Source organism: Schistocerca piceifrons, chromosome 7, assembly GCF_021461385.2.
Source record: "Schistocerca piceifrons isolate TAMUIC-IGC-003096 chromosome 7, iqSchPice1.1, whole genome shotgun sequence".
Lineage (NCBI taxonomy): Eukaryota > Metazoa > Arthropoda > Insecta > Orthoptera > Acrididae > Schistocerca > Schistocerca piceifrons.
Window position 1 is genome coordinate 496746641 of NC_060144.1, and position 24727 is coordinate 496771367.

Here is a 24727-nt window from a genome sequence, read left to right on the forward strand (position 1 = left end):
TTGTGTGTACCTGAACCAAATTAAACTACTAATTTTGAATTTAGAGTGTTCTTATTTCTATTTCTATTGATTTCAGAGTGGGAATGGTCCTAATGGAAGATGCCTACATTACTTTGCACAAATACCGTTAACGAACAAACACACAGAAGAGCATTAGTTAGTGCACTCAGTTCTTTTAACAGGCTATTGCAGTATCCCCTAGATGTCAAACCCAAATTATGCTTATTAAATGGTTTTAGACTCGGCAAAAATTAGCTTTATTTGGGAATTACCCCAAAACATTACATGTATGATGTTATGGAATGGAAGTAAGCAAACTATCTGAGGTTCTTTTATTTCTACATCAACTATTTGTGGCAACATTTTCAAGCCGGCCGCGGTGGCCGTGCGGTTCTGGCGCTGCAGTCCGGAACCGCGAGGCTGCTACAGTCGCAGGTTCGAATCCTGCCTCGGGCATGGGTGTGTGTGATGTCCTTAGGTTAGTTAGGTTTAAGTAATTCTAAGTTCTAGGGGACTTATGACCTAAGATGTTGAGTCCCATAGTGCTCAGAGCCATTTGAACCATTTTTTGGCAACATTTTCATTGCAAACAAATATTTGATTAGGTGTTTCTGCAGTTCTGCGGTATGCTTCTTCCAGTTACATTTATCATCAAGTCGTAACCCGAAGAATCTAACACTGGCAACCTCTTCTAACTTCATGTCTTTACATTTTGTGCATCCACAGGGTGTAACTCTATTGCCGGCTCTAAACTGCATAGTGCGAATTTGAAAAATGACAATGATCTGACTAGAAACGTTTTACCAATGTTCAAAAAAATTAACAGCTTTCTCAAAAAGTGTATCTGAAATGCCATTTACCCTAACGTTCCTATCGTCTGTAAAATAAACCACCTTAGCATATAGTAATGTTACTGACAAAATGTCGTTAATTTCCACAAGAAAAGATGTAGGTCCAACGATGGAACCTTGTGGGCAATCACGTGTATTTACTTATTTACTGCCTAACCGAAAGGCCACTGATCTCTCTTCCCTCTGAACGCCCCTTCATTTCTCTATGAGTGATATTACTTGAACAGTTTTCCATAAATTCCAGTGACACGATAATATTCTAATTTACTTATCAGAATGCTGGTATTTCCGCAGTTCATCGCCTGGGGGGGGGGGGGGGGGAGGAAGGAACGAATGTTAGAGTTTAACCCTAGATTACTAAATCCTCGTAAAATTTACTATTGCTGTAGGATATAAAACAGGACACTTCGTACTTCATTTGGTATGTAACATACCACTGGTAGTTTAATAATTATAATTAACTGACGCGTAATCTATAAATGAATTCATTTGAATAAAATGTGGTGTAGTAAATTTGACGATGGTTTCGTAGCAATGTAACATTTTCTAAAGTTAATTCCCGTCAACGAGAAAGTCATTAGTAACGGAGTACAAGCACGAACTGAGGGAAAAAAAGGGAGGGAAGCCAACCCTGCCGTTTTCGAAGGAAACATCTCGGTATTTGCCTCAAGTGGTTTAGGTAAACCAAGGAAAATTTATATCTGGGTGGCCAGACGGGTATTTAAACCGCGGTCCCTCTGTGTCATAGAACTGTAATACCTTGCTAACCAGGGGAACGGACTTAGTGTAGGATCGTGGCTTCCACAGACTAGGGACACTTTTCTGGTAACAGTGGTTCTTATGGCTGACAGAAGGAATTCCAAGTGGGAAGGCGCTGGCGTTCTCGTCAAATAAACGGCGCTTTGTTTTGAAAGTTGCGACCAGAAACTCTTTCACTTCTTAAGTGCATCTCATCAGATTTCCAAATGTTTGGTGGCGCGATAAACGGCTCGTTGTGTGGCGGAAGCTTCTCGGTTCGCAAGACAAACAGCGACCAGGGGCAGGAAGACGGCGCGGTGTTTGAGCTGGCGAGTGCGCATGCGCGTGGGCGCGACCGCGGCCGAGCCAGGCAGCACTTCAAAGCGGCGCTCCATTAGACGGCAAACAGCTGCAGGGCGGCCCATTAGCCGGCCCGGCGAGTGCGCGCCGAGAAGCGCCGCGCCTCATTTGGCGAGCCGCGATTTACACTGCGCTTTGCGCCTCCGCCGCTAGTCCGCGCTACCGTCAACGGCCCCCACTGGGCTTCGGAAACACTTTTCTAGCACGAGATACCTGCCGTACAGTTAGTGTTTGCTATATACATGTTCTATTCAGGGCGTACGGAAATTCCCTTCCCAAACATCTAGGACTTGCAGAGGGGAGTGAGCACATAATATTCTGAATAGGAAACCAATGTTCGGAAACGTACCGTTTCCGTTCTACGACGGTTTCAATTCAGAAGTTTAACTCATCCACTTCTGCTTGAGGAACTGAATTTGGCGTGACGCAGTACAGTTATTAGATAACAACTCGAAAGGAAATGTAACGAAACATCCATAACTTAAGAATATTTGTATTAACTCTTAAACATCAACATGTTTACGTCATTCCAAAACAAAAAGGAATACGTACAGAACAGCACCGATGCATTACAATAGTGGCTTGATGCAGCGACCCCCAACGCTGTTAACAGACATTGTACCTACTAAGCGTGTTCTGGTACACACTCCCCATCCCACCTGGTGTCTGTTCAGTCTCCAGAGCAGTGGACAGAACTCGTGTCAGCATATCTTCCTCTATCTCTACAGGAGTCTCGTAAATTAAACATTGCATACGATCCCACAAGTAGTAGACCACAGGAATTAAATCCGGCGATCGTGGTTGTACCACCTCGGCCAATTCACCTTTCACCGTATCGTCTGTTGAGATGTCTCCGAACCGCACATGAAAAGTGAGGTGGTGCACCATCATGCTGAAACCACATTTCCTGAAGGACCATCAGCGGCACAGCTTCCAAGAATGGTTCCAATACGTTCCGCAGTAAGATCAAGTATGCAGCACCAGTTAGCTTGGGTGGAGGGAGGTATGGCCCAGTCACATGACCGTTCAAAATACCTGCCCACACGTTAGTATCAAACCAGTACTGAAATCCATGAACATGCGTGGCACGACGTTTTTCGTCTGCCCAGACATGACTTTCATGTTTTCAGAACAAAGTTCGTAGTGAACTTACATTCACCGGTGAACAGAACTCTACGAGGAAACAGGGGTGCAGCGGTGCAGGAACCACGTGCAGTATGCAATGCGTTGTGCAAAATCGGCTGGATCCATATCGTGTACCCTTTGTAAACGGTAAGGATATAATTGCTGCTCACGTAGAACGTCCCAAACGACACTTTCACCAGCACCCGTTACACTCGCAATTGTTCGGGTACTCGTTGACGAGTTCTCTTCAACGCGATGCAGCACACCACCTTCAAATTCGGGCGTGAAGCGTTGCCGTGAAGCGACACAGTCCTGCCTCCTCCCGGTGAAGGTACCTGTTTCTCGGAACCGCTGGGTAACTTGGGCAAACAGTTTGTGCGACGTCTTGTTACGTTACGGAAGACGTTCGTGATACAGTCGACTATAATCCGTTCATGATAAGAATAAACCTGATGTAAATAAACACAAACGCGATGAATGGTCAGGAGCCGTAGCACACGTACACTGGTGTTGTTACGCTCTTAGAAGTACTTCCTACTTATGTGTTAGATATCTTATTACTAGCCGGCCGCGGTGGTCTAGCGGTTCTAGGCGCGCAGTCCGGAACCGCGCGACTGCTACGGTCGCAGGTTCGAATCCTGCCTCGGGCATGGATGTGTGTGATGTCCTTAGGTTAGTTAGGTTTAAGTAGTTCTAAGTTCTAGGGGACTGATGACCACAGATGTTAAGTCCCATAGTGCTCAGAGCCATTTGAACCATTTTTTCTTATTACTAAGTTACGTTAAATGAAACCTTAAGATATTCATATGCATTAACAGCCATCAACTATTTTCTTAATCACGCATCAGTTACGTAGTTTTTATTTCACAAATCGCGTACAGTCACAGCCTCAGCAACGTTGTGCTGTGATTGCCGTGCTGTTAATGTGCAGTATTAAAATGGCGGAGGCTGCTTTCTGTTCCGTAATGAAACACGCGAGTGGAACGCGGTTAAAAAGTGCCGAGAAATAGGCTGTTCTTAATGTTTTTTCATAAATTTACGGAGATAATCGGCTGAAGTTTTCCAGCGTTCTGTATACTGCGGGTGATAGACACAGATTGGACGTATAGCGCAGTGGGTAGCGCTTTGGACTGTGAACAAAATTCTATTATTCATGCGTTACTTCAAATTTCCGGCTTATATTTTTTTTCTCGTTCGATTTATTTCACCTACATCTCGTAATTATAAACCTCATCATCGTTTTTTTTGTGAATAATGCACGTCTTCTTGTTTTCTACTTACATATTGGACCCGAAATTCCTGTTTCCATTTCAAATACAAATTCTTAATTATCGATGTTTTATGAAAGACTGTTCATAAGTTGTTTAAATTAAGAAAACATAACAATTTAATTTTTAGGGTAAGAATGAAAAACCAAATCCTCATTATTTGGACTATGCCCATCGTTTTATACCACCCTGGTAGGTAAGTATCGTAGCAACATGAAAAACAATCATTTTCACAGCATCGAGTACATCATACAAATGCTGCATTTTTACATTTTCTACCGGACCAGAACAATATGAACCCAACAGAACAGATCTGGAGCCAAGCTGCGGGATTTGGTCCGACAAGTAACAAGACTGTTTAAGCTGGCAGACGTAGTGGAAATAACGCACACAGCTTTTTCACACGTCACTGCCGAACGCTGGCGGGAAGTAGAACGGCTCGCCATAAAAGAATAAGATAAAATGCTGCGCTTGGTTGGTTTCGTGGGTTGTGTTGTTGATAGCCTCATTATCAACGTAGCAGGTGACACTTCCAGAACTGAAATGTATTCCTTGGATTCGGATAAGGAAGGAGCTAAGAGATTACCAGACGACTGACTGTAAGTAATGCGTTCAGTGGCTTCAATATTTAACTATATTGTGAAATCTTTCAATACTCTCTTACATTACAAGCAGCTTATGCAGAAAAATTACCCTGTGGTTAAGTCAGGAATTTTCATCATTCTTGTTTCTAATCACAATAGTGCGTTAGCTAAAAACGATAACATATTGCGGTTTTCGTCTATTCGTCTAAGGAGCGTATTGTGGGAGATTTGCAGTGTGTTATTTCATTCCGCTTAAAAATTAAATGACATTCGAAGCTGTATTGCTCCTCTGCTCGACTCCTTTTACGTGTGAACTGCAGCTGGCCACTTCACTGCAGGCTAGTTATACCAGCTGACAGGCCAGTGTTGTCCAAGTTAAATACGCCGGTAAAGCTGTTGTCCCGTATTATCGTTACGTACCCTTATTATTGTACTTGACAGTACTCGAGACAGCTTGGTTGCAGTCCCACGTGAAACCGAAATCTAATGAGGCTCCAGCAAACGCGGAAGAATACATAGTGTAATGTCTACATCAGGTTTATTCTTATCATGAACGGATTATAGCAGCTCTTCCATTACTTCGAGGTTCGCCATATACAACGAGCATGTCCGAAAACGTGTACCCAAGCAGGTTTGCTCTATCGGAGACGCACAGGCACTGAACAAGTCTCGCATCAGCGCAGGCGTTAAGTGACATCAGGTGACCGTCTGACGTAGTAACGTCCTCTTGTCTACACTATTGCGTACCAGGACAAGCAACTCTCAGACTTTTTTCTTTCCCTCAGTACGTGTGGACGCGTTACACATCTGAATTGTACCCATAGTAGAATGTAAACGGCACGTTTCCGGACTTGGGTTCCTATTCAAAATATTACGTACTCATTCCCCTCTACAGGTCCTAAATGTTTGTAATGTGAGTTGCCGGACAACTCTCTCCTTGCGCGGCAACGATAACAGTGAATTTTATTTCCAGTTTTGCTATTTGGTTAGCGCTGATCCAACAGCCGAGAAAATCTAAAAAGAGCTAACAGCCACTTCTTACAACAACAAATAACGTTTCCGTATTAAAAGAAGTTACAAGGTAAACCGAAAGCATAATTAAAAGAGCTATGTGGCACCGCTACTTCTACATAGTTTTTTTAGTCGCAACACAAGGCGTTGTGGGTATGTCGCAAGAACTTGGGCTTACGAAGAAAGCGCTAAGTGGCGCACCTTCCCACGCTTCAGGCCTCTCGTTTCTCATGGGCGATGTTCATCCCTCTCGATGACACAGCAATATGGGACCACCTAAAGATAACGTGGAGCTAACAGTTCTGCTGGTAAGGAGCGTGAAAAAAACTGAAATATTTCTTTGTTTCGCAGCAAAGTAAGGATTTCATTGGTGATTTATGTGACAATTTAATACTGCACACATCAAAAAAAGTTTTGCAGCGCCTCGGTTCTGAGAGTTCCGGTACCTGTACAGAAAACTGGGACAGAGATCAACATAAACATCATTTCCGCCCTTTTTATTGCTCATGAAAACCACACATTGCATGTTGTACCACCATACAGCGAGACCTTTAGACGTGGTGGTCCATATTACTGTACACACAGGTACATACCCAGGAGCACGTCCTGTATTCGTTGTGGCATACTATCCACAAGTTCATCAAGGCCGTGTTTGTCCAGATAGTCCCACTCCTCAACGGCGAATAGGCGTAGATCCCTCACAGTGGTTGGTGTGTCACGTCATCCATAAATAGTTCTTTTCAATCCATCCCAGGCATGTTTCGATAGAGTTCATGTCGGGACAACATGCTGGCCAGTCCAGTCGAGCGATGTCGTTAGCCTGAAGGATGTCATTCACAAGATGTGCACGATTGTGGGCGCGAATTGTAGTCCATGAAGACGAATGCCTCGCAAATATGCTGCCGATATGGTTACACTATCGGTCGGAGGATGGCATTCACGTATCGTACAACCATTACGGCGCCTTCCATGACCACTAGCGGCGAGCGTTGTCCCACACAATCCCACCCCAAAACAGCAGGGAACCTCCACCTTGCTGCACTCGCTGGACAGTGTGTGTAAAGCGTTCAGCCTAATCGGGTTGCCTCCAAATACGCCTCCGACGGTTGTCTGGTTGAAGATATATGCGACACTCATTGGTGAAGAGAACGTGATGCCAGTCCTGAGCCGTTCATTCGGCATGTTGTTGGGACCATCTGTCCCGCGCTGCATGTTGTCGTGGTTGCAAAGATGGACCTTGCAATGAACGTCGGAAGTGAAGTTGCACATCATGCAGCCTAATGCGCACAGTTTGAGTCGTAACACGACATCCTGTGGCTGCACGAAAAGCATTATCCAACGTGGTGCCGTTGCTGTCAGGATTCTTGCCAGCCATAATCCGTAGGTAGAGATCATCCACTGCTGTAGTAGTAGCTCTTGGGCGGCCTGAGCGAGGCATGTCATCGACAGTTCCTGTCTCTCTGTATCTCCTCCATGTCCGAACAACATCGCTTTTGTTCCCTCAGAGACGCCTGGACACTTCCCTCGTTGAGAGCCCTTCTTGGCACAAACTAACAATGCGGACGCGATTGAACCGTGGCATTGACCGTCTAGGCATGGTTGAACTATAGACAAAACGAGCCGTGTACCTCCTTCCTGGTGGAATGACTGTAACAGATCGGCTGTCAGACCCCCCTCCGTCTCATAGGCGCTGCTCATGCATGGTTGTTTACATCTTTGGGTGGGTTTAGTGACATATCTGAACAGTCAAAGGGACTGTGTGTGTGATACAATATCCACAGTCAACGTCTATCTTCAGGAGTTTTGGGAACCTGGGTGATGCAAAACTTTTTTATGTGTGTTTGTTTATATAAGCAAACTGCGGATTCTCTTAAGAGGCAGTCTCTCACAGAAACATCGTATTTTATGTTAGAATTGTTGGCTTGCGAGTGTTGTTCAGAAAGTAATGCATCGCATTTTTTTCTTCAACAATTCTTTATTGAACGTAATGAGAATTACACACACGAAAGAATGGTGTTTTATCTACACACCCTATTTTTCCATGTAATCTCCATCCCGTTCTATGGCCTCCCTCCAGCGCGAAACGAGGGCGTGTATGCCCTGTCGGTACCAATCTTTGTCCTGGTGGCGGAGCCAGTGCTTCACTGTGTGAATCACCTCATCGTCCTCAAAATGTCCTCCACGAATGTCATCCTTTAATGGCGAATGACAAATTCAGCTCGCTGCCACATGCCAGGTGCGACGGCCGCTGCAAATCGTGGAGCTCCGCCGAACTGCTTCCTGACGACTCACCCTCCGTGTTCAGCGACTGTCTTCTGTCGACAGCAGATGCTCCATAGACTTTGCACAAACGTTTGTGAACATTCCCCAGAGTTTCTTTCTCTGCAATGAGACATTCAATGACGGCACGTTGCTTGTAACGTACATCACCTACATACGCCATTTTGAAACTGTCCTGCAGCTACGCTATCTGTCGGAAGTGACGGAAACTTGGCGCGCTCACTCAGTAGACTTCAAATAATACATACGTAACGTTTCGCCGTAGCATTGTTTTCGGTTGAGAAAAAAAAATGCAGTGCATTACTTTCTGGGCAACCATCGTACTTTCTTTCTGTATCTATTTCTGCAAGAGAGGAACGTGCACATGACTGTGGCACGCGATATGATAATGTAAGGGAATCCCACAGAGCCATAATCTTCCAGAGAATATGACCTGGAAAAAGAAAACACAGTCAGTGGCACAATTGTGCTGAAGTATGTTTGACCAGCAAAAATATTACTTGTTTGCTTAATAGACGGGACGGAATTTTCATTATTCAGATATTCCAAAGTTCAGTAGAATAACAAAGGTAATTCAGCCAGTATACCGTACCACGCAGTTGTTGCCTAACGAGTCATTGCAAGCCAAGAGTTTCTCAAGTTACTCTCAGCAAGAAAACAGTCACTTCTGCAGAGCGTAAACTCACGTCGTATATGCTTTCTCTGCGCTTCCTGTGAGTGAATGGTTTCTGCTAACCCTAAGTGTGTATCGTATCCCTGAGACATAACTGGCTAGACATATTAGGTGCGTCTTTATGCTCAGTGAAATGACTGAAATGTAAATGCAACGTATGTCAAAACTGCGTACATGTCGAGAAGCGCTACATACTGCCAGACTCAAGCTGAAAGAGATCAACGTGCTATGGCCAGGGACAAGTAATGAGAGTCGTCACAGCGTGTCGTCCTCAGTTTTTGAACAAATTGCGATAAAGAACTTTGGACGCAAGAGAGACAGAGGTGTATGTGTACGGAACAGAAATAGATAAGGTGTTCACAAGAGGTTCAAACGCTTCGAGTGTCTCGAGAAACCAGCTAAACTCTGGCGTAAGTGAATAATTCCCATATTCTCTTGCTGTAGTGGCGACGTACTACTTCTCATTATTCACGAACCCAAACGATTATTCTACAGTTTTGTTTGCCCATACAACTTGTGGGTCATGTACTGTCCATGCATTGGCTGCCTACATCCTTCCCCGCTCCCCCGCCCACCCATGCCCCATGACATTTTTTTCTTTTGTTTTTATAGCGCGGAATTAGATTTCCTGTCTATCATGTCATCTCTAGTCTCTTTAATTTCCCTGTCGAAACCCGGACACCAATTACGAAAGGTGGAGAGTTTGTTTTTCTTATGATCACGACGGCGTAACGGGACGTAAATCACGTAACTGATGGAAATTGATTCCACATTTTTTGTTTTATTTTTTTCCCTCGCAACCTCGCGTAATTCTACTTTAATTGATTAGGTTGTCCAGTAGCTCATTACAGCATCAACAAGAAATATGACAGATTTCATCGTTTACATATAACGAGGATAAATTGGTTTCGTCCGCGGCAATTACGGTTATTTGTTTATCCAACAGCAGAATGCTTGCAGAAACATCAGCAACACATGCTTAAAAAAATACTTGAGGGAGATGGAAGTTAAAGTTTCAATTAGTCGTCAGGTATTTACATAATTTTAGTAGTGTAATAGTCGGCTTCTTTCTACGGTCCACACAGACTTAAATTACCCCTGCAGCAGCAGTTGTTAACATGTACTCCAATTTGGAGCGAGATCCCTGATCAGAATCTAACTCAGACACGGAAGAGCGCAGAGTGAGTTTCGTCATTGGCCATTTAATCTTACTGCACTTACTGCATCGTAGTCGACGAGCGCCAATGTCTGTAGTTGCCGCAAGCCACATCAGAACTTGTAACATACATTCCATCCATCTCGGTGCCAGAATTCTCTCTTGATCTTGTATATTGGCCTCGGTATTGATCGAGGTGGCCAGACGGCAATAAGAGCAACCATTCAAGCATTTTCCTAAATCTGGGCAGGTGGATCTTCTCAAACCATAATGTCACTACCTGCAAGTAACAATAAAGCTAAAGGGTTTAAAATATTTACGTCGCTTTCCTGATAAGCTGATGCCGTACCTGTAGAAATTTGAAAGACCCAAGATCGACTAACAGACTTTCTCTTGTCGAAGAGTGAGGCTGAAATCTCCATCAAGTCACCCATAGGTGGGCTCCACTTGGTATTTACCTACTCGATTAAGCTAAATACTAGAATAGTTTCTTCGAAAAATAAATGACCAGTTTCGATCCTTATCCTTCTGTTATCAACGTTTGTGCCCCAACTCTAATGTCCCTATCACTGATGGAGTGCTTTCTTTATTAAATTTATAGTAAGCCAAAACGCTGCTATATTCAGAAACTTGTAGCAAGTACGCTACTAACTCCACAGCCATTATCTAGCTATCTGCAAACATATGTATTTATTACTACACATATCTATGTTTACTTGTAACCAATAACAATTTTTATATGCTGATGCCGTCTGATGACGTTGCGGGCACGTGACACCCTATCAAAAGTATGTTAGCGCAGCAGAGCCGGATGGCGCCCTCCGTAGCGAAGATATGAGATGCAAATTGGGAAACGCACTGAAACAAGTGAGTTCGTCAAAGGATAGATTATTATTACACAAAGCCTGTGAATGAGTATCTCGAAATCGTCGAATCTGGTCGAATATTCACGTTCTACTGTCGTGAGCATCTACGGAAAGAGGTAGAAGTACGGTGACGCTATTACCAGGCGCTAAATCTTTGGACGTCCAAGTCTCTCAACAAAACGTAGGGTTCGGAGGCTTGTCTGCTCTGTAAAGTAGGATAGATAGTGGTCTGTAGCATCTCTACCCAAAGACCACAATGCTGGTGTACGCACAAGTGTTTCGGAGCACACCGTTCATCGTACATTGTTCGACATGGAGCTCTGCAGCACACCACCCCTATGTGATCACATGTTGACCCAACTACCTCGTCAGTTAACGATTGCATTGGGCACGGAGCCATCGATATTCGACCGTCGACCGATGGAAACGTGTCGGCTCTTCGGCTGAATCACACTTTTGCTACACTAGGTCGATGGTCGTCTCCATAGACGCCCGGATTCCCGGGTTCGATTCCCGGCGGGGTCAGGGATTTTCTCTGCCTCGTGATGGCTGGGTGTTGTGTGCTGTCCTTAGGTTAGTTAGGTTTAAGTAGTTCTAAGTTCTAGGGGACTTATGACCACAGCAGTTGAGTCCCATAGTGCTCAGAGCCATTTGAACCATAGACACCTTCATCGAGGTGAACAGCGGCTCGAAACGCGCAACGCGCCACGAACGCAGGCTGGTGCAGGCAGCACTTGTATTATGCTACGGGAGCCATTCTCCTGTGCTTACGTGGAAACTGCGGTAGTAATGGAAGACACACTGACAGTTGTGAATCACCTGCATCCCTTCACGCTTGATGTTTTCCCTGAAGGCGATGTCGTCTATCAGCAGTATAACTGTCCGTGCTCGGAGCCGGAACCGCGCTACAGTGATTTGAGGAGCACTATCGTGAACTCACGTTCATATCTCCGCGATCAAATTCGCCTGATTTAGATCCTGTGGAACCAATGTTGGTCGCTACCAGGCGCCATATCTCATACACAAATCAGCGGTCCGTAATTTACGCGAATTACATGACCTGTGCCTAGACATCTGATGCCACCCACATACCTCCACAAACCTACCGACAAACTGTCGGATCCGTGATACACAGAATCAGTCATGTATTTCGTTCCAAAGAAGGGACAAACAAGCTACTAAGCAGGTGGTCGTAATGTTTTGCCTCGTCAGTATACATCTGTCATAGTACTTACTTTCATAACGCATCGCCGGCCGCGGTGGCCGAGCGGTTCTAGGCGCTTCAGTCCGGAACCGCGCGACTGCTACGGTCGCAGGTTCGAATCCTGCCTCGGGCATGGATGTGTGTGATGTCCTTAGGTTAGTTAGGTTTAAGTAGTCATAAGTTCTAGGGGACTGATGACCTCAGATGTTAAGTCCCATAGTGCTCAGAGCCATTTGAACCAACCATCATAACGCGTCGTTAACACTGTCGTTGTCTAGTACCTTGTATTGCAGCGTACTGACAAGGGAACCTTGCTACCCTTCGGTTTCCTGTAGCAGTGTGATGACTTTCTCAAAAATGCTAGAAAAAATCGACCTTGAACTGTTCAGAGTGCTGTCAAGTATAAAAAATTTCCACCTTTTAAAAGAGCTGTCGTACTGTGCTACACTTTTTGGCGTGGGGTCGGTTGTCGGTTGTAAACAGATGCAGCTTTTTTTTATTTATTTGAATTCTAAATTTATTATGAAATTGAAATGTTGATAAAAAAATGCTGAATCACAATTTTAAAAACTACGTCTTTACGAGTGTGTTTACTAATCCCATGAAAAAGCGTTTACCAATAATAAAATTTGATACAAAACTGTGGACTGTCTTACTGTTAAATTAAAAAATTGTATATATTATAGAGGACGCAGTAGTAGGTCTGTATGGCAGGTTGGCGGAGTTCATGAGGCCAGTGGTTCAGCACGCTCTGCAGTACAGCACTGCAGTGGTGAGTGGGTACCTGGTGGTCTCCCGACGTGTATGTATTCATGTGTAACCTGCTATCCAATGTTTGTCGTTTCCGTACCAAATTTTAACCGGTTATTAATTGTATATTCACGCGATTCGGATTAAACACATAAGATTCAAAGTTAAAATCTTCTGGGTTGGTAGGCGGCGTCATATTTCCTTCTAAAATAATCGACGTTTCGACCACTCTGCTGGGATCTTCTTCAGGTTGTTTCGGTGTCCACTATTGCTGGAACAATACAATGCTGTTTTCTTCTTCAGGATGTTTCGGTGTCCACTAGTGCTAGAACACAGTGTTCTAGCAATAGTGGACACCAAAACATCCTGAAGAAGATGCCAGCAGAGGGATAGAAACTTCTATTATTTTAGAAAGGAATATGATGCGGCCTAACAACCAAGAAGATTTTAACGTTAGTGGCAACGGCTGCGAAAGCCTGCAGACTTACACAAAATATTTACTTTTATCAGAAATTTATGAGTCAATAATTGTTGATTAATATTTCAATTTCATAGTAAATATGACATTCCAATAAAAGTTTAAAAAAGTTGCTAGCGACCTCAGAATTACATGGCTAGAACGCTTACGTACACAGCTACAGGAAGCTGTGTTAAGAAGCTCGAAATATTGTGCACTTTATGAAAGCTCGGACCTTCAGCTCCCAAAGTCGGTAATTTTTATTGTTTTTGGAAAGTGCATCGTACTGTTTTAGGAAATTGTTACTGGGACACGGACTCACAAATGTTATAAGTACGAAGAAAATTGAAGAGGTCCAGTCTGTAAGATCTCCGTGTGAGACCACATAGGTCAGCTGGACAAGCACGAACGAAGTAATCGGCTTTGGTTTTCTTGAAAGTCCCATTTTGTATTCCCACAGCGCTATGCACGTTTATGTTCATCGAGGCTTCCTGTAAACCCGTTAAGGTAAATGCTGCGATGTTTGCTTCAAAAAAGACACTGCCAGTTTCGTCCCCCATCCTCAAAATGGCTCTGAGCACTATGGGACTTAACATCTGAGGTCATCAGTCCCCTAGAACTACTTAAACCTAACTAACCTAAGGACATCACACACATCCATGCCCGAGGTAGGATTCGAACCTGCGACCGTAGCGGTCGCACGGTTCCAGACTGGAGTGCCTAGAACCGCTCGGCCACACCGGCCGGCGTTCCCCATCCTCGTCTAGTGCAATCTGTGAGGACATGATCGTCTGTGAGACATTAAGTCGTGCTCTTACTTCTGTGGCCGGGCGGGAACGGCGCTTCAGTCCGGAACCGCGCGACCGCTACGGTCGCAGGTTCGAATCCTGCCTCGGGCATGGATGTGTGTGATGTCCTTAGGTTAGTTAGGTTTAAGTAGTTCTAAGTTCTAGGGGACTGATGACCTCAGATGTCAAGTCCCATAGTGCTCAGAGCCATTTGAACCTTTGTATTGTATTGTATTTGCACCGGGGAACGACGCAGAGGCTCCGTCCCCGCCGCACCCGCATTGGTCCACAACCCCACAACGACTACCGTAGTCCACTTCATCCCACCGCCGCCCCACACGGAACCCAGGATTATTGTGCGGTTCGGGCCCCGGTGGACCCCCCAGGGAACGTCTCACACCAGACGAGTGTAACCCCTATGTTTGCGTGGTAGAGTAATGGTGGTGTACGCGTACGTGGAGAACTTGTTTGCGCAGCAATCGCCGACACAGTGTAAATGAGGTGGAATAAGGGGAACCAGCCCGCATTCGCCGAGGCAGATGGAAAACCGCCTAAAAACCATCCACAGACTGGCCGGTTGACGGGCCTCGCAACAAATCCGCCGGGAGGATTCGTGCCGGGGACCAGGCGCTGCTTCCCGCCCGGAAAGATGTGCGTTAGACCGCACGGCCAACCTTACTTGTGTGAGACGCCAGAGACCGCCTCCATCGCCGGTGTGTCGTCGGCGGTAGCGTGTGGTGACGGGCTCGTGCTGTGTGTTGCAGGTGGTGTCGCTGGCCGCCTGCCTGACGGCGCCGTCCCAGACCAGCGCGATGCACTCCTCCAGGCCAGGCGGCGGCGGCGGCGGCCGGCGGTCGCAGCGCTCCAGGGACCACCACGCGCTGTGAGTACCGCCCCCTCCTTCATACACTAAATAAACACACTCACCTTCAGGTGCCTACAGCTCCACCCGTGCCGCGCGGGATTAGCCGAGCGGTCTAGGGCGCTGCAGTCATGGACTGTGCGTCTGGTTCCGGCGGAGGTTCGACTCCTCCCTCGGGCAGAGGGGTGTGTCTTTGTCCTTAGGATAATTTAGGTTAAGTAGTGTGTAAGCTTTGGGACTGATGACCTTAGCAGTTAAGTCCTATAAGATTTCACACATATTTGAACATTTTCAACTCCACCCACCGACACCTGCAACTGTCGACACCTTCACTATATAAGGTTCACCCTGTGGGACCAGGCAAGTTTCTAAATCCGAATTATCAGACCCCCTCTGACTCTCTCTAAGACCCAGCAGCACATGATCGGTGAACTACACGGAAATCGACGCTGGAAGATTCACAAAAATAAATAAAGTTAGTCAAACACCTTTGCCGTTCACTTACGAGGGAGCTCAATAAGTAATGTAAAACCTCCAGAAAGAGATGTTCACTCTGCAGCGGAGTGTGCGCTGATATGAAACTTCCTGGCAGATTAAATCTGTGTGCCGGACCGAGACTCGAACTCAGGACCTTTGCCTTATTCTGGAAACATCCCCTAGGCTGTGGCTAAGCCATGTCTCCGCAATATCCTTTCTTTCAGGAGTGCTAGTTCTGCAAGGTTCGCAGGAGACCTTCTGTAAAGTTTGGAAGGTAGGAGACGAGGTAATGGCAGAAGTAAAGCTGTGAGGACGGGGCCTGAGTCGTGCTTTGGTAGCTCAGTTGGTAGAGAACTTGCTCGCGAAAGGCAAAGGGCCCGAGTTCGAGTCTCGGTCCGGCACACAATTTTGATCTGCCAGGAAGTTTCAATGCAAAACCTCTTTTTCTGAAAGATTCCAATATAGATATTATTCCCCGGTCTTTTAGATACACAGTCCTATTTTTCATAATAGCTGGTCTACATATACCGGTTAACAGGTCACGAATCATATCCTAAACATATCAACTGATTGAGATGAGGAAACACACCAGCTTGTGGATACAGAGAAGTAGGTTCCACTGATCATGTGGTTTTAGGTTAGCCATTTTCAGGAATAAATTAAACATATTGTTCGACTGTAGTCCACCCGCCAGGATAGCCGAGAGCGCTAACGCGCAGCTTTCTGGACTCGCGTAGGCGCGCCAGCCCCGGATCGAATCCGCCTGGATGTGGTTTTTAGGCGGTTTTACACATCCTGCTAGGTGAATGCCGGGCTGGTCCCCACGGTCCCGCCTCAGTTACACGACTCACAGCCATTTGAAACACATTCACACTATTCCACGATCTCCACTACACGCAGGCAGCTGGGGTGCACTAATTCGGTCCTGGGGGGTACGGGGTGGTGGCAGGAAGGGCATCCGGCCACCCCTTAAAATTAACATGCCAAATCCGGTTAACCATGGCCGACCCTGCGTAGCCGCGGGACAAGGCGCAAGCTATAGAATAGTTCGACTGTAGTTTACGAAGGCGAGTTGAAAAATAATGCCTCCCAATTTTTATATAAATTCTGGTAAAGCTTTTTAAACAAAAAATTTTAACCTTCTATACCTTTATTCTTCATGTTTACATATTCATTTTTCAACATTTTTATCCTGGCGGTGAACACAATACTCCCACCGAGAGACTACTTTGGTGATATCGTCACTGTACAGTGTTTTACTTTCTTGACGGAGCCAGAATCTCACCGCTGCCTGCACTGCTTCATCGCTTTCAGAGTGAAGTCCTCGAAGTGTTCTGGAAACAGATGAAAACCAGATGAGGTCCAGTCGAAACAGTACGGAGGATGACAGACGACAGAATCCAAGGAGGCGGACTGTTGCAAATGTCTCAGTGCCAGTGTGTGGTGTGGCATTGTCGTGCTGAACGAGAGGCTGCGCCACGTGTGGACCAACTCTTCAAATCAGAAACTCGATTACACACCGGCATACTTACGCTATGCACCGCCATATTGCCTGATACTGTTCGGACTCCACTAGCAGCAGAGGGTTGAAACTTGCGTCAGGGAAACAGGAAACTCGACCAAGCAATAACCATGAATTGTAATTACACCTCAGCCGATATTAAGAACACAACAAAAAATTTGGAGGCATTACTTTCCAGCACGCCCTCATATAAACAATCGTAGAAGATGCAGAGCCACGGTTAAAAGTTAATAACATTACAAATCACGTTTCAAAGAACCAGCTGCTCCACTTTCAACCCTTAGGATCACAGGGACACTTGTAAAACCCACCAGATATTTAAGTATCCAATGCACCAATTACGGATAACAAGGCATTTTCCTTCTATAGCACTAACATGTTAAGTGCGACTAAAATTTCAAACTGCACTGTCAAATAAAATAGTAAGATTATTTGCATAAAGTAGGCTAGCCACATAAGAATGTGTAGACTCGAGAGTTGTCGAGGTACACATGTGCCAGTGGGGACCATGTAGAACAGTACAACAATAATGGATTTAGATGTAGGATAAGATAGCCCTTGGCAAACTTAGGGCACTTCTAAGGTAGCCAGTAACCATACCTTTCTTCTTTTCATTTTGGTCATCTGGTTCAGCATTGTTTTACATTCTCATACTCTGCAACTTTCTTCTCTCTTCTGTCCATCATGTTTTTCTCTGGGTCTAATTCTGTCCTTGAAATTTATGACAACCTTAATTTTCGAGCTGAAAGTCACCCTGTAATTAGAATAATTAAAATAGTAGGGATTACAGATCTGGACTATTAAGACCAGTTATTGTGCCTTATCGTCGAGGCTTCTGTGATGTTATCTTCCATGAAGACGACCTACCACAATTCAGCCTGTGTGACTGGTGCCCTGGCCACCACATTCTCCTGACTTCTGTATCAGTGAAACCATGTAGTTGTGGACTGCTGAGAGACTGGCATGATACCACGATTGATGACCTCTAGCGAAGAGTTAAAACAGCAGCGACTGCCTACATATGTCTGACATCCCAGTTCAGTTGAACTCAGTGCCCAGTCAGATTAAACTGCCAAACTTAGCACGTCTTTGAACCAAGTTTCTCATCTTGTTCACCTACAAATTCAAGTATGTATTATTCCTACTACACTACCCAGTCGTGTCACATTAATGTGACAACCTGTCAATAGCCTCAATAACCACATTTTGCTGTGCCGACTGCTGCGAGATGTGTGCGAAGAGAGTCAGTGATGTTCTGGAAGGTACTGACAGAAATCTGGAGCCAAGCCGACTCGAGTGCCGCGGTTTCTGTGCGCTAGGTGTCTCGGTTGAACAGCCTGATTGAGATGGTCCCGCAGGTTTTGAATTGGGTTTACATCTGGGGAGTTCTGTGGCCAGGGCCTGGTGCACTTCGAAACAAGCATGTACATTACGAACTGTGTCCATACACTACCAGCCAATAAAATTGCTACACCAAGTAGAAACGCAGATGATAAACGGGTATTCATTGGACAAATATATTATACTAGAACTGACATGTGATTACATTTTCACGCAATTTGGGTGCATAGATCCTGACAAATAAGTACCCAGAACAACCACCTCTGGCCGTAATAACGGCCTTGATACGCCTGGGCTTGGATGGCGTGTACAGGTACAGCTACCCATGCAGCTTTAACGCGATATCACAGTTCATGAAGAGTAGTGACTGGCGTATTGCGACAAGGCAGTTGCTCGGCCACCATTAACCAGACGTTTCCAATTGGTGAGAGATCTGGAGAATGTTCTGGCCAGGGCAGCAGTCGAACATTATCTGTATCCAGAAACGCCCGTACAGGACCTGCAACATGTGGTCGTGCATCATCCTGCTGAAATGTAGCGTTTCGCAGGGACCGAATGAAGGGTAGAATCACGGGTCGTAACACATCTGAAATGTAACGTCCACTGTTCAAAGTGCCGTCAATGCGAACAAGAGGTGACCGAGACGTGTACGCAGTGGCACCCCATATCATCACGCCAGTATGGCGATGACGAATACACCCTTCCAATGTGCGTTCACCGCGATGCCGCCAAACACGGATGCGACCGTCATGATGCTGTAAACAGAACCTGGATTCATCCGAAAAAATGAGGTTTTGCCATTCATGCACCCAGGTTCGTCCATACACCATCGCAGGCGCTCCTGTCTGTGAAGCAGCGTCAAGGCTAACCGCAGCCACGGTCTCCGAGCTGATAGTCCGTCTTGCTGCAAACGACGTCGAACTGTTCGTGCAGATGGTTGTTGTCTTGCAAACGTCCCCATCTGTTGACTCAGGAATCGAGACGCGGCTGCACGATCCGTTACAGCCATGCGGATAAGATGCCTGTCATCTCGACTGCCAGTGATACGAGGCCGTTGGGATCCAGCACGGCTTTCCGTACTACCCTCCTGAACGCACCGATTCCATAGTCTGCTAACAGTCGTTGGATCTCGACCAACGCGAGCAGCAATGTCGCGATACGATAAACTGCAATCGCAATAGGTTACAATCCGACCTTTATCAAAGTCGGAAACGTGGTGGTACGCATTTCTCCTCCTTACGCGAGGCATCACAACAACGTTTCACCAGCCAACGCCGGTCAACTGCTGTTTGTGTATGAGAACTCGGTTGGAAACTTTCCTCATGTCAGCACGTTGTAGGTGTCGCCACCGGCGCCAACATTGTATGAATGCTCTGAAAAGCTACTAATCATTTACATATCACAGCATCATCTTCCTGTCGGTTAAATTTCGCGTCTGTAGCACGTCATCTTGGTGGTGTAGCAGTTTTAATGGTCAGTAGTGTAGTTCGTTTTTCTTTTCCGTGCTTTCTACTGTTGCAGTTTCAGTGGCCAGCAGTGTATTATGCTGTTCAGCACCTGCACATTCAGATTGCGTCCTGACGTTTGTGCGGTGCGTTCCAGGAGCGGTAGCGGCGGCGGCGGCGGCGGAGGCCCGGAGGCGGACGTGGGGGCGGGGTGGCGGTCGGGCGGCCGGCTGACGACGCGCCAGCTGCAGACGCTGGTGAGCGAGGCGAGCGCCAACGGCGCCGGCGCCGTCGAGTGCTGCCCGTCGCGCGTCGACATGGTGGCGCCCGTCGGCGGCACCAACAAGGACGGCGACTACGTCGAGCTGTTCAACAGCGACGAGCACCAGCAGAGCTTCTTCGAGGTGTCGTGCGACGACAGCGTCGTCGACCGGCCGTGCATGTTCGTCGACCACCGGCTGCAGAACCAGTCCAAGTGCGTGCAGAAGTACTCATACTCGTACGCTCTGGTGCGCGAGCCCCAGCAGAGCGGCTGGCGGCTGGACTACGTGCGCGTGCGCAGCGGCTGCAGCTGCGAGATCACGCCCCGCGCGCCGCCCCACGCCAACCCCCACCCCCACCCCCGAGGCAAGGCGCGTCGGCGCGACAAGAGCAAGCGCAGGCAGCGCACGCCAGACTGACCCGCGCCTCGTCTCGTCACGCCGTTTAATATTGTATCCGTCTCGGCCGTACCGAGGTGCTGCCGTTTCGTATGCGGGATGACCAAGACTGCGCAGTCTGTCGCGGATTGCGATCGCAGTTATCCTCAGTGACTCATTTCAGTGTCCTCGTTTGCGCTGTGTTCTACCGCTATTTCAGTGACGGAGATATTTATACACCCACTAATTTCAACCCCCCCCCCCCTCGTCACACGTGCCTCGTTTCCAGTACTCTGCATATCCTCCAGCCAACTGTACCGCAATTCTCTGCAAGTGCTCAAATCCAAAATGTTCACAACCTGAGAAAAATACAGTCCACGATCCAGAGGTAAAGTAGGCTCTTTAACGCACCTCCTGCAGAAATTTTAGTTCAGAAAAACCTCACAGATAAACGTATAGATGCACGAACATTAACACAATAAGACAGTATTGTTACAAAATTTTAAACAAACATCACCACGTCTGCTCGACTTTGATCAGCTACTATCCCGTTGAAAATTAACCAGAGACACATTACTTCAACGAAAATTCACTTACGTCCACAGCACCAGTATAATCTGACACATTCCTTTATCTGGCAGAAGAGTAGTAGTGTGTGTCGGTGTTTCGTCGCTAGACTATGTTTTTCGTTTCTCGTGTCTCTCACAACATAACGACCAAGCTAACAGACTGAACATTTGCGTGGTTTCAACATCGGAAAATAATGATAGCTTCCTTCCGATGGTGAAAAAATCCAACCTAACCTCAGTTGCAATCCATTATACGCGAATTCCAAAGTTCTTCTACGGAAAGAAGTATTTAACTTAATATACGACATAACCTCACGATGCATTCCGCGTTGTGCATTAATTCCAATAGACGTCCGCTAGTAGTTTTGTGTAAATAGTGTCACTCTTCCTCAATAACACGCTTGCTGCAGAAGTATTAGGCACGCACTTTGAAAGATATGCAGCAGTATTTCTGAGTTTTTCTCTGTTACCACTACGTGTGTACCGGCCAGGAAAAAAGTGTTTGCCGCATATTGTGTTGTCGATTTCTAACGGACGCAAAGTAGCTTCGCCCTATCGATGTCTTTGGTTCAATGTTACCTCTGCATAATTGTGATTAACTGTGTGCACACACCCCCAGATCCTCTACAGGTTGCAGATTTGTGTCCAACACGTGTGGAAGTGTACGTAATGCAGGCAGCTTGTGACTTCAAGAAGGAAAGATCTGTTACAGACGTGTGCTAAGCTCGCTACGGCCCAGACACCAGAACAGTCGGCAGCGTCCTCCAGTAGTGTGTAATGTCAATGTATCATACTATACTGCATACACAGTCAAAGAGCGATGCTGGCTATACCAAATGTGTACACAAGTGTCCTCATATTACTATGTAAATAAAAGATCGTAATGGCACTCACTGTGTTCGTTTCTGAAAACTCATTTTCCTTACTAATCCGTTTCTCAGCTCTCAGAAACTAAAAATAACTGCTAGTTTGTTGAACTGGTCAGTTCCCATGGCTGGTGATCTTTTTCACTGCACTGTAAGCCACAAACGCATCATTCAAATTAAAAACATACTCAGTGATTGCACTAATATGTATTAAAGACTTCTGGGTTTTGCTATACTATCTCTAAGTGTAAGATGGCTTTTTTACACGAGTACGTTATACAAAGTACTTATCGATGTTGATACATGAGCAACAATAATCACTGCTATACCGGCAGAAATTAAGCAACACTTTACGGAACAAGATACTGCAAGGGTACTTACAGTAACACTGGCTTTAAATTTGTTGTTGATGCCACATGTACACAGATACAGGAACGCAAAGAAAATTGGAAACTGTGCTGTTCTCCTCGTTTAAATACGATACAGTCGGATGATTTAAGCTTATGAAACACTATAACATTACCAAGGGCATACCCAGAAAAGGACATGGGATTGCACCTGTCTCCTTTCACCTCCCCCACCCCCCCAAAAAAAACCCCTTCCTTTTGCTTGATACTCCTCCAAACAGACATCATAGCAATTCAATGTAAGTGTCAAGAAAGCTAGAACGCGTAATGGATAGTCAGTAGCAGCAAGTTATCCAAAGCCCACTGGCATCTGCAAAGGTGGGGGGGGGGGGGGAAGGGGGGCAGTGGGAGGCGCAACAGGGAGTACTCCCCACATCCCCCACCCTGGAATCTGCAGTACAGGGTCTTTATTCACTACAGAATTCTCACACACCTTTACAGAAATGAATAAATAACCATTAATTTTATGGTATATAATAACTTTTTCCTTAATTTAATTCTTGTGGCATGTTATCGCAGAATGACCAATCAAAAAAATGGCAGTTGCATAGTCTTGCCCCTCTAACTGGATAAATTTCTGCAGATACCCATATCAGAGCCACTTGCCATGAAGTCTCAAAACTGTTTCGCCATTCACTGCAAACTAAACCGAGGGACCCCCACCTAGTTCAGATCCTGGGTATGCTCTTGAATATTACTGGGCTGATGTTAAACACATTTTAACTAAATACATCACGTTAAAGTTTAATGGATTATACAGGTTTGGCCGACAGACAGTTCTCCGATTGAACAGCATCTCTCAGAAGATTTATTTACATTTTCTGGTGATATGCTGAACACGTGAACCCGCACTCCACCCACACTTGCAGGTAAGAAAATAACTACATTCTAAATTATGTTAAGTGTATTCACTTGTGGAAAACAGATAAATATAAAACCACACTACAGAAATGACAAAAAAGTGTAATATTTGTAAGCACATTAACAGGAGGCAATAATTTAGAGCTTTGTGCTTTGGACGGAGTGAGAACTCCATATCAAACAGGAATGTGCTCAGTACTTGACTTGCTTTTGGTCTGGGCACCATATTGGTTAGTAAACATTCTAGACACACTCGACTGGTGTTGATGAATGTAGTTCTTCTGCTTAACTTAATATCAGAGATGACGCACTGTGCCCTGGAGAGGCTGGATATTTCTTCGAGAAATTGCAAACAATTGTGAATGTATGGTACTAATGTTGTTGCTACTGGACCTAGAAAGGTGGGAACTGCTTACAGATTCACACCTCCTCCGTCATATCAAATAAGGAACCACAGGTGACTACAGCACCATGTAGGACTAATACTGCATCATACGTTGTAGGAAAATTCTGGTAGAATATAAATACTTCCGAATTAACCATTTCAGATCTGAATTTTTTCCGTAAGAAGGAAAATTTTTCTTTATTCTGTAATGCTCCCAGGTGATTTTTTAATGATTTTAGACGCAATATTTATGCAAAAATATGCAACCTGTTTCAAAATTATACAATTTACACTTGGCTCCTTTTTATGGACCAAAATAACTAATTTTGAAATATTCACAATTTTAATAAATAAAGTGGTCATTCACTAATTATAACGCAAAATAACGATAGTAATATTCAGTTACGCAGCTGACTGCAACTATAGCTGGAATCACGAATGATGGCCGTCGAGTTTAAACTAGTTCTGTGCACCCACGTCAGGCATTCTCCGATAGCCAGTGAGCTTCCCGTATAGAGCCCTGTATATACAGCGCCCTATTCCCGTAGTGTTCTGAGCGCTCTGCGGTGAATGTTGTAATCAATGCGAGCATTACATGTGACCGCAGCGTGCTATTTAGTGAATTTTTATTCCATTTGTTGCGAGTTGTCATTGCTGAAAGTGGAGGTAAGCGATAAATTCTCCATAGCAAACGAGAGGCATGACCTGCACGATGTACGCTTTCTTCAAATTCAAAGTCCATGTCACAACTGTCGCTTGGAACCGGCAACAGTGCAGTCGCGGTCCATGCCTTGATGTGTGCGAACCGCCATCGTTCGTGAATCGGACTACAGCAAACCACTTCATGTATTCTGGCGGTCGCAATCTGCTGCGCGCTGCTACTTTGGCTTGTTGATACTTTTGTAGTGATGGCCAACAGTTAGCAGCACTTAAGCTTGATGAAACTATTGAACATTCACAAATTTGTAAATTACGTTCCCGTTGGGGAAAAATATTCCTGTTGTGCCAAGACATAATAAGGTTAATGTACACAATTGTAGCCAGTGGGTCTCAAAGGCTTAAAAGAGACCATTCACCGAAAAACAGAGGCATTGAGTCTAGGCACACACAAACGGAAGATAACTTGCTAGTTTTTGGAGTAATCCTTTTTCGAGGTAGAGTAAAATACACACAAAAAACACACACACCAAATGCACACACGTTCATGTACACACACACACCTCCGCCTCCACATGGTGTCATG

At 45.5% G+C, this 24727-nt stretch overlaps 2 protein-coding genes across 2 annotated transcripts in view; both read left to right on the plus strand.

The window, feature by feature from the left end:
• LOC124709045 overlaps nucleotides 1-14998 on the plus strand; it is a 307771-nt gene extending 292773 nt beyond the window's left edge. Inside the window, exon 4 of the mRNA XM_047240691.1 lies at nucleotides 14876-14998. Within this exon, the coding sequence (XP_047096647.1) occupies nucleotides 14876-14998 (123 nt within the window). The remainder of the gene's footprint in view (nucleotides 1-14875) is intronic.
• Nucleotides 14999-15393: 395 nt separating this feature from the next.
• LOC124709046 lies at nucleotides 15394-21844 on the plus strand. The gene is made up of 2 exons (XM_047240692.1): nucleotides 15394-15400; nucleotides 20002-21844. The coding sequence occupies exons 1-2, from the start codon at nucleotides 15394-15396 to the stop codon at nucleotides 20436-20438; spliced, it is 444 nt and encodes a 147-aa protein (XP_047096648.1). The 3' UTR covers nucleotides 20439-21844.
• Nucleotides 21845-24727: the final 2883 nt, after the last annotated feature.